The 16,950-nt window shown below is 46.6% G+C and overlaps 2 protein-coding genes and 1 long non-coding RNA gene across 10 annotated transcripts in view; 1 reads left to right on the top strand and 2 right to left on the bottom strand.

The window, feature by feature from the left end:
• Positions 1 to 1,694, bottom strand: part of CCDC62 (coiled-coil domain containing 62) — a 24,589-nt gene extending 22,895 nt beyond the window's left edge. For 6 of the 7 annotated variants that reach the window (XM_053368085.1, XM_053368084.1, XM_053368083.1 and 3 more), the window contains exon 1: positions 797 to 981. The gene's annotated coding sequence lies outside the window, so the exon portion shown is untranslated. Of the gene's footprint in view, positions 1 to 796; positions 982 to 1,329 lie in introns of those variants that run through there. The other variant, XM_053368082.1, reaches the window with a different exon arrangement.
• LOC128403370 (uncharacterized) overlaps positions 1 to 5,929 on the top strand; it is a 13,575-nt gene extending 7,646 nt beyond the window's left edge. For both annotated transcript variants that reach the window (XR_008327939.1, XR_008327940.1), the window contains exon 2: positions 5,623 to 5,929. This is a non-coding gene — a long non-coding RNA (uncharacterized LOC128403370). The remainder of the gene's footprint in view (positions 1 to 5,622) is intronic.
• DENR (density regulated re-initiation and release factor) lies at positions 4,481 to 14,510 on the bottom strand. The gene is made up of 8 exons (XM_053368089.1): positions 14,312 to 14,510; positions 12,188 to 12,302; positions 11,098 to 11,117; positions 9,694 to 9,778; positions 7,559 to 7,642; positions 6,251 to 6,367; positions 5,745 to 5,884; positions 4,481 to 4,792 (listed from the first exon to the last, which is right to left on the bottom strand). The coding sequence occupies exons 2-8, from the start codon at positions 12,291 to 12,293 to the stop codon at positions 4,748 to 4,750; spliced, it is 597 nt and encodes a 198-aa protein (XP_053224064.1). The 5' UTR covers positions 12,294 to 12,302; positions 14,312 to 14,510; the 3' UTR covers positions 4,481 to 4,747.
• Positions 14,511 to 16,950: the final 2,440 nt, after the last annotated feature.

Genomic DNA, 16,950 nt, shown 5'->3' on the forward strand with positions numbered 1-16,950 from the left:
GGGAGCCCAGCGCTGGCTCCCGCTGCTTGCTGAGAGGTCTGCGAAGCCTGGACGCGCTGATCTCAGCGCGCGCAGGCTTCGGCATGCTGGCAACTCTCCGCAAGCAGCGGGAGCGCTCCCGCTGCTTGCGGAGAGGTCCGCGAAGCCTGGAGAGCGAGAGGGGTCGGTGCGCACCGACCCCTCTCGCTCTCCAGGCTTCAGCGAAAGCCTGCATTCGCCCCATAGGATGCACACACATTTCCCCTTCATTTTTGGAGGGGAAAAAGTGCGTCCTATAGGGCGAAAAATACAGTACTAATTTGTTTTTAATATAGTTATATCAATTTTAACATTTGCCCATTTTTAATGGTTTTTTTTGTTATAGGCCACATCCAAAATTCAGACATGAAACACCTAAAGCATTTTAAAACACACAATTAACATAAAAGTAGATTACAGTGAAAGACATTCTGAATGCAGTGCATGTGTATTATAACCAAATGCATGCACATAATACATATATTCCCACCTATACATGTAACTGTGTACCACCCCAAGTTTTTAACTGAAGAGGCATAGCAGAAATTTCCAAGTAAATCAATTACATACAGGGACATGTGAGATGAAAAATGGGAGGTGGCTTAGAAAGGTAAGACAGGCACACCACTCAAATACTCTGTAAAGAATGAAAGTATACTGTCTCTCTCACTCTCCTCTCTTCTTTCTTTCTTTCTTTCTTTCTTTCTTTCTTTCCTTCCTCCCCCCATTCCCCCACATTGCCAACACCAAAAAATGTTTCAAATGGACTGTAACTGACCTGTATGGAAGATTCTACGATTTGAAAGCAGAGACACTGAATGTACTTTTGTGACTTATGGAAATCTTTTGATAAAGACATTTTTTTTAAAAGACAGGCAGGAGCAGAGGAAATATTAAGTGCAAGCTTTTGTCTCCTGAGGATTTAAGGCAGGCCCCGGGCGAATTAAAGTATCCCCCCCCCCGGCCAAAGAGTCCTGGGCCCTGCGGTTTGCTGAGGGTGCTGGGAATTGCAGCCCCGTGAGGGGGACGAACTACAGATCCCAGGGTGCGGGGGGGGGGAGGAATAACGTGCTCTAAAAGTGCGCGGCCTCTGAATACCGGGGGGGGCAGAGAGTTCACCCGCAGAGCACCCAAGGGAGGGGGGGTCCCCCAGAAAGGGGTTGCGGGGGGGGGAGTCAGGCCGGGTGGGGTTGCGGGAGACCGACCCTAACTTTGGAAAACTAAGGGGGCGGGCAGGGAGGGGGCGCCTCTCTCTCTCTCTCTCTCTCTCTGAGGGAAAGGGAAATGGCGGCGGGCGAAGTTGCCGCTTACCCGCCTCCGGCGCCCGCCGCGAGGGGAAAAGGGGGACGGAGCGGCCTCGGAGCTCCCCGTCTCCTCTTCCCGGGACGCCTCCGCGCTCCGCCTCCAACGGCTGCTCTGCCCCCGGACCCGCGCCAGCCGCTCTTCAATCCGCCTTCCAGCGCGGCTTTGCTTCTCTTTTCTTACTCCGGTTTCTTTAATGCGGAGTGGCCGCCGCCGCACAGACGATTATTATTATCATTACGATTATCATCGATTAAATTTGTCTGCCGCTCTTTACCCAAAGATCCCAGGGCGGCCCGCAACATCAAAATACCAAAATAGAAGAAAAGCAAACCCACAACCCCCGTCCAACACATTCCTTCCTCGGCCTGAGACCTGGTGGAAGAGAAACAGGCACTAACGTGGAGCCACCGCAGAAAAGGATGGCTCGCCCTCCGGACCCCGCATGGAGGAGGCACAGCAAGAAAAAACCCCTTGTAGGGGTTCCCAAACTTGGGGCCCCAGGTCTTTGTTGGACTACAACTCCCATCATCCCTAGCTAGCAGGATCCATGGGCAGGGATGATGGGAATTGTAGTCCAACAGCAGCTGGAGACCCCAAGTTTGGGAAATGATTGCAGGGTCTAGGTTGGCTCATATGGGGAGAGACAGTCCTGGAGACCCAGCTCCTCTTCTTTGCCGCTGAGTGTCAGGTGCTGAGCCACACAGCTTGCTGACTTCCTGTAATGGGCAACTGGTGGGCCACTGTGATAACAGGATGGGTGGATAGATGGGCGACTGGCCTGATCCAGCTGCAGAGCTCTTTGTATGTTTGTTTCCCAGTGTTTTATCCTGGACTAGAATCTCCTCTTCTGCCACAGCTGTGTTTTAGCACCAGAGCACATTGGATTGTACTCCTGTTTAATTAGTAAGAACAAAATAAAGCCCTGATGGATGCAGCCAAGAGCCCATCTAGGCCAGCACACTGTTCTTACAGTGGCCAACCACAGGCCTATGGGAAGCCCAGTAAATAGTATTCAGAGCATGCTTATGAATACCAGTTGCTGTAAAACACAGCAGTGGAGCATCCCGTCACACTCAGGCCCTGCTTTCCATGGGCACCTAGTTGGGCACTGTGAGGAAAGGATGCCGGCATAGATGGGCTCTTGGCTGCATCTGCCAGGGCTCTTGCGTTCAGAGGCGTGCTGCCTCCACAAGCAGAGGTAGAACATAATCTGGAGTGACTATTGCAGACTAAAATTTTGCTTCCTCCGCCAAATACGCTTTAGCTGTTTATGCAGAATCAGAATTTATTCCTAACAGGCAAGCCCTGTTAAAACATGCATTAACCCCACACTGATTTATTCCATATTTTTCTCGAAATTAATTCAAAATGACTGCTACAGGTCAGAATCCACACTTTGTCCATAAGCACATATACAGATTCACCCCAGATTCTACATCTTTTTAAACAGGAGTGGGAAACCTGTGGCCCCTCAGATGATGCTAGAATCCAACTCCCATCAGACTTGGCTAACACGTCCAATGGTCAAGAATGATTGGAACTATAGCCTGACATCCAGAGGACCACAGGTTTCCTATTCCTGTGTTAAAATCATCCCAGGTAGAGCACACCCCTTCCCACTACACACTTCTTTCCTAACAAACATATCTTAACCAGATTGATTTATCCCACTTTTGTTTAGAACTGCATTCTTTAAACAGGTCATGGTAGCATAGCAGCTGTCTCCCCAAATAGCTCAAGTCAGAGCAAATAGCTACATTTTTCACCAGACTGGTGGAAGGTGTGATAGTAGAACTGATCTGTGAATTGTGCTTGTCCAAGGCAATACACAGTTCAGATATTATACGGCAGCTGGATCACACAACTTTCCCTGAATATATTTGGAATTTAATTTCCAAAAACTGTACTATCATGAGAATGAAATGAAACATAGAGATTAACAACATCTATATATTAAAATTTTGTTTCCAAGGTCCTAATTAAAGATGGAGATAATCCTTTGTTTGACCAGCTTTTGGTCACAGTGTAGAAAGATGCGAACTTTCAGTTCATACACAACTCTTTATCAGATCAAATGTAAAGAGAATTCATTCTTCTCTGCAGGGTGAGTAAATATGGCATACTGAAAGCTGTACGCTTTAAGCAGCTGTAAACATAATCATTAAGCACACCCATGTATTATAGTAAACAACAACACCAGAAAGCACCCAAAAGTTCCATGCCAAGAAAAATCCAAAATGAAAGGCACCAAAAACATATAGTGTGGTACCTCGGTTTTTGGACGTTTTCATTGGCGAATGTTTCAGTTTTCGAACGCCGAAAACCCGGAAGTAAATGCTTCCGTTTTTGACAGTGCCTCGGAAGTTGAACGGGTTCCACTACGTGTATCTGTTGTTTCTCACAATTTTCTCTATTGAATTGGCAGACCGCCCTTTGCGTCTCGGTTTTCAAACATTTCAGAAGTTGAACTGTCTTCCGGAACAGATTACGTTCGAAAACCAAGGTACTATTGTATATCAAGAACAGGGATGCAATAGTGCTTATTTGGCATAATTCATTTTCCTTCTACTAGCTGTGGACAGAAATGAAGGGGTAAGCATGGTATGAAAACCCCAATTCATTTACTGCTGGAAGCCCTCCTCAGGTCTGCAAACCTCTCAAAATTACATATTTTCAAAAGCCACGTGATGTCAATAGTTATGGAGAACTCCAAATCTTGCCCAATATCCTGTGGCAGGTTAGCTGGTCTAAAGGTATTACCCTACTGTGGCATGGATTTTTGATTCGCCAGCCAATGCAGTAAGTCCTCACCACTACCCATTCCCTAAACCAACACAGATCTGTCAAGGTGATTTTTGAACCTATGTTCAAATGTTCCTTTCCATAGCCATGAAGGCCAGAATTCTTCTGGTGACTGTGCAGATGCAAAACGCCAAGCACCTTGAAGGCAAACTCTGCACCTACAAATCCCAGAAGAACAACTGGGTTAGCCTCTTGCAGCACAGACACAAAAAAGAGAGTGCTTTGCAGCACCTCAAAGACAAAAACCAGATTTAAAGTCTACTTTAAATACCTAGTAGATTGAGCCTTGAGAGAATACATCAGTATTTCTGAGGGACTGAGAATTGTGTTAGGAAAAAAGGAGCCGCTTACTTGGTGAGGAACAATAACTTCTTTATTTAAGTCTCTACTTCATGCGGAGGCATGAGTCTCTCACTTCCCCCAGTTTAAACTTTGGCAAAAATCACAAACAGAAAATAAGCAGCCAATACAGAACAGTGAAAATGCCAACAGTAATAAGGGTGCCCCTTTAACAGTTCTGCTGTCAGGCGAACACACGTAGAAGCCTTGCTTTGGCTACGTTGACTAGAACTTGGTGTTTGTTAGAAGGCAGTGTTGTTTTTCTTCTTTTAAAAAAACAGCATCACTTCTTTACTTCTCCTAGATCTTCAATGCTATCATCATCAACCTGCAAGATACAAAATTCTGTTATCAAAAAGCAACTAAAATCAGTATAAAACCCAACAAGAGAGAAGTTGGTGCAAATGCTAAAGCACTGAATGGATTGTAATTAAAAAGGCCTAAGGTAACAAGGTCAGCTGGTGCTTAAAAGACCACAGTGGAGGCACCTGGCAAGCCTCTCTGGGGCCACACACAAAGAAGTTGCAGCACCTTTCCTTTGAGGGAAGCCTCTTCAGCCCAGCAGGTTGGAAACGGAGGTCCCTCACCACTGCTTTATCCCATGTCATCATGATGTCAGGAGACCCATTTTCCCATTGCAGCACAGCTTGGGTTCAAAGCAAGCCAAGCACCACTGACTGGCAGTGACTTCCAAGCCCTGCTTGGGTCAGCTACACGACGGAGCTTCCAGTCAGAAACTCTGGAGTGTTGCCCATCTAGGAACATACATGACCACAGCTAGGCTGCAAAAATTTATGGTGGCTCCACACCCAGAGAATCCTGAAAGTAGGGTTGCCATACATCTTGAATTTCCTGGACATAGCCGGAATACTGCAATCAGAAGCAGTGTCCGGGCGAAAACCGCTAAAAATGTTTGGGAAAATCTGGTCATATGGCAATCCATGTCAGTAGCGTTGGTTTGGATGATTTTCCTTAAAACTAGCTCAAAAACTTGAAAAAATTTTTTTTGCAACTTTTGTGTCTGGATTTTCACTTTTTGAAATATGGCAACCCTGCTGAAAGTGTCATGCAGAGTTCTTAGTCCTCATGAGGTCTAAATATGTAGTTAATTTGGCCATCAACTCCTCTCACCAACTCTTACTCTTTTTCCTCTCACAGACACCTGACAATGTTGCCTGAAGTGTCTTGGTGGTGCAAAACTTCAAAGTTCACAGCGACCAGAAGTTCAATTGGATGCAAGTGGTTAAGGAAGGAAATACATGGGGAGAGAAATTATTTACCTCAGGCCACTTTTCCTGGATGACGTCAATGATGTCGTCTGTAAAGTCCCCCTGAATGATTATTTCATCCTCTCCTGTTACTGAGGCACCGCAGGAGAATTTCTGAGCAAAGAACCTTTGTGCTTCCTTAAGGTCTATTTCTGTTTGGAGTAGAAAAGAACACAAATAAAACAATACTGATTTCATCTTTGCTTCTTCTAAGAACAGAAGGCCCATCTAGTCCAGCATCCTGTTCTCACAGTGGCCAAACAAATGCCTCTTCTGGGAAACCCACAAGCAAGACCACCTCTCTGCTCCTGCTGTTTCCAGCAAGTGGTATTCAGTAGCAGAGCAAAGCCATCATGGCTCACTGACTGCCTTATCCTCCGTTATTTTGTCTAATCCTCTTCTAAAGCCATCACTACCTCCTGGGGTAGCAAGTTCCATTGTTTAACTATGCTCCGCATGAAAAAATTGTTTAAATGTCACAGATACCTCCATGTGAACAAGGCCCTTTCTTGACTCACCAAAAGTTGCAAGACCACACACTCTTGTGACGTATTTCTTCTTTGCTCTAGGAATTTTCGCTATCGTAACTTTTTGTGGTACCGTCTTCTTCTTCTGTTTTATCTGACCTCTTCCACCTAAGAACAGAACAGAACATCATTATCGATAAACACCTCAGAACCCACACTTTGCTCTTCAGAAACACAAGTGTCAGGGTTTGGCTGGGTTTTTTAGTTTCCTAACCCTCCACCAGCACTGCTGTCCACCACCCCAACACAAAATAGCAGAGACTCAGCTTTTCTTTTAACGTTCCCCTTATTATTACTATTCTATCGAACTCATAAATCATCAGCCAGTTAGACCAAGAATTCCTGAGATGAACCTCAGGCCTTTGGGGTGCAGGGAGGTGAATGCAGCCCTCCAGACCTCTTCATCTGACCCTCAGGACTATCACAGAATTGGAAAGATGGAAGGGACCCCAAGGCTCCAATACCCTGAAATGCAGGAATCTCAAGTACCCAAGTGCTGTTTAAAAACCTCCATTGATGGAGAGTCCACCACCTTCCCAGGTAGACTGTTCCACTGCTGAACAGCTCTTAACATCAGGAAGTTCTTCAGAATGCTTGATCAGAATCTCCTTGCTTTTAACTTGAAATCATTGGTTGGTGTCCTACCCTCCAGAGCAGCAGAAAACAAGCTTGCTCCATTTCCCATGTGACAGCCCTTCAGACATTTGAAGGCAGCTATCATATCACTTCTTAGTCTTTTCTTCTCCAGGCTAAACATACCAAAACTTTTTTCCCCCAGGCCACTCACTCTTTCTCCAGGCATGTCTCTTTAAAGTGTGATAATTTGACTTTTATGTGGCTCGAATGTAGCCTACCCTAAGAAGGTTAAGAGCCACACTCTTTGCACGAACCACACTCGTCTCTAGCCCCCCCCATACCACTATTAGCATGCAGACCCTGGAAGGTTATCTATCTATATCTATCTATCTATCTATCTATCTATCTATCTATCTATCTATCTATCTATTGTATTCTATTGTATTTATATCCCACCTTTTCCCCCAAGGAGTTGAAGGTGGTGTGCATAGGTCTCCTCCCCCACATTTTATTCTCACAACAACCCTGTGAGGTGGGTAAGGCTGAGAGTGACTGACTAGCCCAAGGTCACCCGATGAGTTTCATGGCCAAGTGGATATTCAAGCCCTGGTCCCCCAGCTGCTAGCCTGACACTCTTAGCAACTACACCACCCTGGCTGTGTCCATGAGGGAAATGATGCCCTCAGGCTGAAAAAAATCCCCTGCCCCTGGTTTAGACCTTGCCTCTCTTTTGCTTTTTTTTCTCTTCCTCTTCACCCACGGTTCCTTGTCCTTCTCCAACACCAGATTCTTGTTTAGGAGAATTTTCTGTATGAAGAAAAAAATGGTATTAATTAATTGAGCTTGGGGGGAGAAAAGAAATTTGAGTGCAAAGTGACTTTGCAAATAATGGTACTTCAGCCACACACACACACACACCAGTGGAACATCAACAGTGACCATCTTGGCTGCGAGTCCTGGAAGACCTGCTCCCTCCCTTTGCAGACCTCTTCTCGCCTGGCCTGGCAAGGCAGGTCCCTGACTGACTCCAGCTATAAAAGCTGAGACGGCTGAACAGAATCTTGGGCTGGGGTATTGTTTAGCGGGGGAAGAGTTGCTGCTGTTAATTTTTTGTAGCTTTATTTTCTATCTTATTATTTATGTGAAAATTGTTCAGTTTGATTATATTCTTTCTGATGATTTGTTTATTGCTTATGACTACTTTTGTTATGTTTGTAGTTATGAAATTTTTAAATACAGGCAACTCCCATTCTGCGTGTGTTCAAAGAATGTGCAATTGTGTACATGCGCACTGTCGCAAACTCAGAAGTTGCTGGAAAAGTGGGTATAATGGGGTGGAACGGGTTACGCACGCTCCGCAGACACACAGTGTGACCCGGAATGTAACCCCCATGCAAAACAGGGGTTGCCTATATGTTGTAAGCCGCCTTCAGTTTTAACTTTGGAAAGGTGGCATACAAATAAAATGATGGATTTACTCCCCAGTAAGCATCCGCCATAGAAAGGAAGACTACCTCTTCTCTAGAAATTGAAGAGAAATTTGGGATAGTGTAACACAGCTTTCATGGAACATATTCCAGAAGAGTAGTCATGCTGACCTGTTGTAGCAAAAACGAGAGTCCTGGGCTACCTTCAAAACTAACTACCGTATTTTTCACCCTATAGGACGCACTTTTTCCCCTCCAAAAATGAAGGGGAAATCTGTGTGCGTCCTATGGGGCAAATACAGGCTTTCGCTGAAGCTTGGAGAGCGAGAGGGGTCGGTGCGCACTGACCCCTCTCGCTCTCCAGCCTTCAGGAAGCTATCTGCAAGCCTGGGGAGCCCGCGGGAGTTCCTGCAGGGCTCCCTAGGCTGCGGATAGCAGCCTGCTGCCCGGAGCGCGGGGCGCGCTGAAGCCGCGGCTGGGGGGGGGATATTTTTTTTCTTTATCCCCCCCCCCCAAAAAAACTAGGTGCGTCCTATGGGCCGGTGCGTCCTATAGGGCGAAAAATATGGTAATTAATTAAGACACAAGCTCTTGTAGATAATCTGTTTAAGCCTTGGTCCAGGTTAGTTGTGCTTAGCAGACCTTCTGTGTCTGTCGCTAATCCAAGCAGAGGTTTGTGGGATAGAGGAGGCATGTATCAGCAAATCCAGGAGTAATACACAGTTATGTCCAGAGTGAAAGGGGATATGAAATTTGGAAAGAAGCAGTTAGTTACTACTAGTGAGATGTATCCCATTGAGGGCTTCTGACGCCCTATGTTTTATCAATGGCCAAAATAAAATACGATAGCTATCCTACCTGGGGGGTGGAAATCATACCATGAAATGTGGAATGCTGGAAGGGAAGTGAGGCAGCCAGTAGTGCAGCCTTGACCAACCTGGCACCCGTAAGACATTGTTGGACTACAACTCCCATCAGCCTTGCGCAGCATGCAGTAGTCCACCAACATCTGAAGAGCACCTGGTTGGCAAAGGCTCCATCGCTGGATGATTGTGTGGAAGGGCTGGATTCAGTTCAGTGCTGGTATTCAGAACACATTCCTGTGATCCTAATTCTTCAGCCCCAAGTGTACGTATTTTCCACCAGGTTCTGCTTGGCGGATCTCAGAGTTCTAGTAAAAGAAAGCATAGATACCACAAGTCTCCCTGCCCCTGCTGCACTAGGGACACTATCCTGGAAGAATTTTGTGCAGTTATGCTCAGTTCTAATTACAGGTAGTATAATTACAGATAGTATACACGTAAAGACGCACGTCCTGTTCCTTTTTATATCTGTGGCAAAAATTCCCTTGATTTTATCTGCTCTTGAGCATCTGAACCCTTTTCATTGTCCTACAATCTCACATTAAAAACAGTACAGAGATCTTCTTACCTACAGTAAGTTTTGCAAACTCATTTGGAAAATTTTTCTCTAGCCATTGCCTACATTTTGCCACATCCGGCATGTATTCGCAATACTGAGGAAAAAGCACACAGAATAAGTTTGTTAGGTGAGGGAACCCCTCCACACACACACACATATTTTCACAGGGTATAATAGTAACATTCATCACAGTGTCCCTGTACAATAAGGGCTGACAAATACCCTGGGTCCAGCATATTAATAAAGAGTGCCTCTCCCACTCCTGAGCACCATCAAAGGAAGTTCTGCTCCTGGTGCCAGTTCCCCACCCCACTAGCGGGGGAAGAGTCTTTACAGCAGGGGTTGGCAACCTAAGGCCCATAGGCCGAAAGTGGCCCATGCAGGCCGTTTAACTGGCCCAAGAACTGTCCTTGAACTGAGCCGCCTGCTCGGTTAGTCCCTGCGGCTCCAGAAATCACTTCAATGCATGCCCAGATGCCGAAAATCACTTCTGCGCAGGTGCAATTTTCGGCGTCTGGGCATGCGCAGAAGCGATTTCCAGGATCACAGACATGCACAGATGTGATTTCTGGTGTCACGCTGCACCGGCCCGGCCCACGGAGGATCTCCGTGAGAGTGATCCGGCCCATGCTTGGTAAGCCTTGCCGACCCCTGCTTTACAGCATGCGTGGTGAATCTTTGGTCCTCCAGATTTTGCTGAACTACAACTCCCATGAATCCTAGCAAGCATGGCCAATGGCCAGGGACGGTGAGGGTTGTAGTTAGACGACTTCTGGGGGACTTGAAGGTTCCCCACACCTGCTTTACAGTAATGGCCGCAGCTCTGTGGAATGCCCTACCTGGCATAACTCACACTCGCTCAGTCTTGATATATGTTTTGTTATCCTTGCAAACTTTTATATATATATAGTTAAAAGGCTTTCGTGCAGGGAGGGAAAGCTAAAAACCAGGGGTGGGGAACCTCCAGGAGCAAGTCTAATTAAGTCCAGCAAAACATGCCCACCTGTCCTTGCACCTGACATCACTGACAGCACTGTGTCTATTGTAATTTCCCCCTCTCTTTTTGCCACTGCTCACTACCAAAATCAGTAAAGTCTTGGACTACCCAGAATATCTAAAGGGGGGGGTGGGGAAGCTGTGGCCCACCAAGTATTTGTTATACTCCAACTCCCATCAGCCACAGCAAGTCTGGCCAGTGGTCAGGGATGATAGGAGTTGTATTCCAGCAACCACTTAAGGGCATCACGTTGAAGAAAGATGAAAGACACAGAGAGAAAAGAGCAAGGAGCTAATATACTGTCTAGATCATCAGACAAGTCTGGGAAGAAGCGGCACACACTCCAGGCAATTGCCTCATTCCACTGCTTCCATAGGTAGACCAGGCCTAAATTAATCAAAATTAAGGCAACTCACCTCTGTTGGCAACGAGCAGACTGTGGAAAGAAAAGAAAAGGGAGTTTTTTCTCTTTGTTTTCTCTGCAGTTTTCATAGTTTTAAAAAAATTAACATTTAAGACAAATACTTCTAAATAGTCTATTGATTCCTACTAAGAGGAATTCTCCTAGGAAGAAGTCAAGGAGGGGCTGCAGGTTAGAAGAGCACCTGCTATGCATGCAGAAGGTCTCCAGCATCTCCAGGTAGGGCTAGCAGTGTCTCCTCCTGTCTGAATGCCTAGAGAGTTGCTTCCAGGAAGTGTAAGCAATACTAAACTAGATGGGCCAATGGACTGACTTGGTGTATTACAGCTTCCTTTGTTACTCATTTTACACTGCAAGTTAAGCTGACAAAATGATGCCACAGACTTCCTCCAAAGCTACAGCAAAGGACCAAGGAAATAAGAGAGTCCAGGGCAGCAAACAACAAAGCAGTAAAAACAATAGCCATTAAAGTAAAATAGATACTTGTTTAAAACTATCAGCAACGGACCCTCACACAACTACTCATTTCAAGGTTGCAGGAAACAGTATATTTCAGTGATCAAATGCCTGGGTGAACAGGGATGTTTTAAAAATTCCTCTTGAAAGTTCATAATGAGGCAAATAGAAGCACCTCACCAGGGAGGGCATTCCACAAATTCTATTCTTTTATCTTTTCCCTTTTTCTTTTCTTTTTTCGTTTCCTCTTGTTGGTTTGTGTTTTTATTTGATTCGTTTATTGGGTATTTGATATTAATCTTTGTAGATCTTTTTTCAAACTTTAATAAAAACTATTGGGCGGGGGGGGGGGAGAGAAGGAGATGGGAGAGGATAATCCTGAGGCTTTGGTGCAACCAGTCCTCACTATGCTAAATCACGATTTAGTCAAATGTGCAAACTTCATAATTGAGTACAAATCAGGGGGTACAAATCACTGATCAAATATACAGAAGCCACAGTGAAAAAATAGTTAGGCTCTCAAGTGTCACAAGACTCCTTTCTGTTTTTTAAATAATCAACAACTTGCCCTCTTTTGCAAACTATCCTGGGCTGTTATTATTTACAGTAACAGTTTGGTTAGTACTTGCCTCCACAGTAGAGAACTCGGAGAGGATAGTCTGCGTCTGGCCTCGCGTGGCACCTTTGGTCTCCTTTACAATCAAGAAGTGCAGACTCAGGTGCATCCATTGCCATATCACAAGTCTAGGAATCACACAAGCAGAGGAGCTCAGTACAAATTTCAGCCTTAGAAACCAACACAAACCATGGGCAGCAACTGGCATGGCACTGCCACCCTGGCCTCCTTCACGAGGAAGGGCAGGATATAAATTGAATTAATCTAATAACCAACAACAGGCTGCTGAAGACCAAAGGTGTGGTAAGAGATGGCTAGTTTACTCTGCAATTCTGTATACGGGATTTGGGCCCGAAAAGAGAAGGGGAAGGTATTGAGCGATGACAGCATAGATGTAAGTGTGCGAGGCAAAGTGAGATTACTGTGGCTGCTACTACCACCAGGAAGCAAAGCACAGATGTGGGAATGGGGAGATGGATCTGAATTTTTGGGGCAGAGACAGTAGAGAAAGCTAAAGGACTGGCATTTGTGTGTCTAAGGAAGAGCCCAAGGTACCAGTTTGAATAAGGAGGGGAGATACTGAATGTGAAAGTGGTGGTTATAAATCTGGGTACCAATCTTGAGGCAGGAAAAGCACAGTGGTGGGAGATGAACAAAAATTACTAATTACAAATACCAAGTGTGAACCGAAAAAAGGGTGTGTGTGGCAACTCTGAACCAGTTAAAAGAAAGATTGCTACGGTTCTGGCAAAACAAGGAGATTTGGGCACTGGGATGTGAGGTTGTTACAGTATGAGGGAGCTTGGGCCAGGATCTGGGTGGTGTGTGTGCTAGGTTTTTAATTTATTTATAAAAAGATTTATATACCACTTTTCACACAGTATAGTAAAGCAGAATAGAGTATGATAAAAACAATTTTCCAAACTGCATTACAACAAATCAAGTCATAGAAGAAAGAAATCACGCAATAAACAAAGTGAACAGAGAGCAAATGGGCCACAATGGGGCACAGGAGGGAGAATTAGCAGTATATAAATTTTCTATAAGTAAATAAATATGATACTTTTCCTCTTTCCTCTCCATTCCTTTTTCTTTTTGCATCATGTCTATTAGGGATTCCCTCAGAAGGGAAAAGCAGAATATAAGCAAGCAATGAACACTGTGGGCCTGCAAACAGGGACTGTTTTGTCTTTTAATATCCCTACAGGAAGCTTACGACTCTTAAATTAAAGTCTAAATCTAGGCAACCAACAGGCTGAGCCAGAGTAAGGCTGCAGTCCTAAACCCTGACCTGGTAGCAAGCCCCATTGAATTCAACTGGATTTACATCTGAGCAGATGCCACTACGCTTACAGCATTAAGTCGTTGTGTACGGTCATTTGTTTAATAAAATTTATGCATGGCTTGATTGTTAAATACCTCTACGTGGTTTACAGAAAGACGAAACAACAAAAATGAGAAAATTTCACAATCATATTTTAAAACATACGGAGGTTAAAAATACAGACCAAAATCACCTCAACTTTCTATACATCTGGGTAGGCTTGTCTAAAGAAGAATGCTTTCAGCAGATACCAAAAAGAGTACACTGAAGGCGCCTGCTTGATCTCAATAGGCAGGGAGTTCCAAAGTTCTTACAAAAGTGGAACGAGTATTATGTGGCAGTGATGCCAATTCCACCAACCAAAGCCGTTTTAATTTAAGCTTCTTCTTCTTGTCTGATATTTTTAAACTGATTTATGCTAGGTTCCATTTCATTCCTCCGTCGCTTCTGCCCACCTCCCCTCTCTCACCATGGGCTCTTCGGTTATTGATTTAGGTGGGGGCCAATTCTCCACAGCCCCCTGCAGGGCTTTGGGAGCCTGGCACCGGAACAGTTGCCCAGGGTGTGGGGGGGGGCAGCACCCAGCCCTGAATGCCGGGCACCAGCAGAACCGTTTTTGCGGGCGGGGGGTCGCCCAAAGGGGTGGGGGGCCACGATGCAGGCAGGGCTGCAAGTGCCAACTTTTGGGGGGGCTGGAGAAGAGGAAGGGGGATGCCAGGGAGGGGCTGGGCAGGGCATGGGGGGAGGGCAGCAGCCGAAGTTTGCCCACCAAGTGCCAGGGGGGAGCCAGCGGGGCGGGGGCGCGTCTCTTACCCGAGGGGGGGCCCTCAGCCGGGCTCTGGGGGGAGGAAGGGGGCGGTGGTTCCTCCTCCTGCCGTTCCCACCCTCCTGAGTGGCACATGCAGCAGCAGCAGCAGCAGCAAGCAGCAGATTCAGGTAGGGACAGGGAGATATCGCGAGAGCCGCCCGCTTCTCGCGAGGTTCCTTCCGGAGAGTCGCCCGGGCTGGCGATGACTCTCGTTCTAGGAGCGGCTCCGCCTTCGCTGCGACTGCGCGGAATGGGCCGGCCCGGCCGCCGTACTCACGCGGAGCCCGCCCTCTTCTCCCGCCCACCTTGGGCTGCGGTTTGGTGGTTCGAGCCCCGCATCGTGTTGCTGTACCTTATTATTGTGGTTAAAATGTTCTATGTTGAAATGAACTTTAATCATCTTTGGTTAAAATGTTTTATGTTGCAGGGAGCTGTATTATCGGCTGGAAACGAGTAAAAGGCGGATCCAACTGATTTTAAACGGATCCTCATGAATTCATACGATTTTTTCATTCAAATTAAATAAAACTGCCATGATACTGTAGACCATGTCTTAGTCTGTAGGCAGCATCAAAAAAATCATGCATCCACTGTTTCGTGTGGCTGCAGTGGCGCAAAAACATGGTTAAAAAACACGGATCCTCATTATTTTTGCCCTAGATCAGCCCGAAATAACCTTCTGATCAAAAGTGTGCTGATCAATGGAAGACAATAACACAATTAAATTCAAAACAGTAACAATTTAGTGTGCATTTATTCAAAATCCATTAAAAAATATTAATTTATATTCAATTCTTTTCCAGTTCTTTTTCTTCTTGACACATGGAGTTACACAGAGTAGATCATATATCCTAAGGAATGGAAAAACGCAAAATTTCGTGAGATCTTTTGAGGCAAAATAATGTTAACAATTTTCAGATCTCTCTCTGTCCCCTGCCCTGCCCTGTCTTTTGCCAGAAGGAGGCCTACAAAATGCCACCCAACCATCTTAGGGGCTCCATCTGCCAGATATATTGTCTTCTATTGATCTGGACACTTTTGATCTGATGGTGACTTCGGGCCGTTTCCCAATAAGGATAACAGACACAACACCCCCATTATCTTCTGGCCTTATCTTCTTTGTCTCCCACTTGTAACCAAGAGTTTTGCTGAAAATGTTGTTCTGGCAGATGCACTGTTGGGTAGGTTGCTAACAAACAAAACAAAAAATAATTTTATTTTATGGGGGGTCTTTTGTGGGGCAGTAAATTATTATTTGTTCCATTGCTTACTTGATGTACTGCTTTCCTATTACTTACTAACCTCAAAAATGACAAATACTGTATCTGCACTGCTGCAGACATTTTCTTTATTCTGCATCTAGATATATATAATCTTTATAGGGTTTAATTATGTTAAAGGTTTTTAACCAGTTTTTTTAAACCAATAATGTTAATATTTCTTGCAAGCCGCTTGCAAGGTTTTATCACGAGCAGGAAAATACGTAAAATAAATAATTTTGCTTTTTAAAAAATGGCGGACACCTTAGAACACGGGTGTCAAACACAAGGCCCGCGGACCGAATCCGGCCCGCCAGACCTCGTCATGTGGCCCGTGTACATTTGAATATCTACTTATATTCTAGTTCCGGACAAGCGGCTTCTCTGAAAGACAGGCAGCCCTGGGTTTTTATTCCCCTCCCTTCCTTTTGCTGCGGAGAGGAAGCGAGAACCCCGGAGCTGGGAAGAGGGCACGTGGGTGGCTGAGTCGGAGGGTGAAGATTTGGGTTGGGCAAGAAGGATCAAGGGTCAGGAGCGAAAGCGCAAGTTAGGGCTCCCTCGCCACCCCCACCCCCCTCTTAGGACATCCGACCAGACCCCGCAGCGCAGGCAGCCGTGAATGGGGTGGGGGAAGGCAGGCGAGAGAGACCACCGATCCGGGCCAGCTGCGCCCAAACAGGGTCGGTGATCCAGCTGCAGCCCGCCCGCCCCCCTCCAACACGAAGATCAGCCACACAAGCTCGCCAGCTGAGATCCGGGACGCGGGCCTGACCGAGTCCCTGGCGCAGCCGCCGAAGCTAGCAAATGCACGGGAGCGGCAGGGGGAGAAGAAGCCAGGCTCCAGTTAGGCTTCACCAAAAATGCTGTAGGTGTGAGGCTGCGCAGCGCGCTTTTGATACGGCACGCTGTATCCCTCCGCCGGAGCAGCGCCTTCTTTTTCCCTCTCCCTCCCGGGACTGGGGCATGTGGCAGCAGAGTGACTGCAGCAGGCAGCCCTGCCCCCTCCCCTCCCCTCCCCACACGCGCCCCGGCCCCTCCCCCGCTCCCTCCCAGCCGCCAGCCCAGCTGGCAGGCGGCGAGGAGGAGGAGGAGGGGAGGGGTCGTTGGGCGCGTGCTCCATCTCCCTCCAAGGAAACGGCGGGCAGCAGCAGGAGCAGCCGGCGCATTGGCTTCGGTGCGCCTGCCAGGGGTTGCAGCAGGTGCTGCTCACGGCTTAGGCGGCTTCCGTGTTCCTGCTTTGGTCCGAGAGGCCGAGCTGTTCCGCAGCAGGCAGGAAAAAGGGCAAGCTGTGTGTCTGCTGCTTCCCTCAGAAGCCCCGAGGTGCAGAAGCCTTGCAATAAAAACAAGAGCGAAAAGGGGCCTGGCGAGGATGCGTTTGGGGCCGA

Source organism: Podarcis raffonei, chromosome 16 (genome assembly GCF_027172205.1).
Source record: "Podarcis raffonei isolate rPodRaf1 chromosome 16, rPodRaf1.pri, whole genome shotgun sequence".
Lineage (NCBI taxonomy): Eukaryota > Metazoa > Chordata > Lepidosauria > Squamata > Lacertidae > Podarcis > Podarcis raffonei.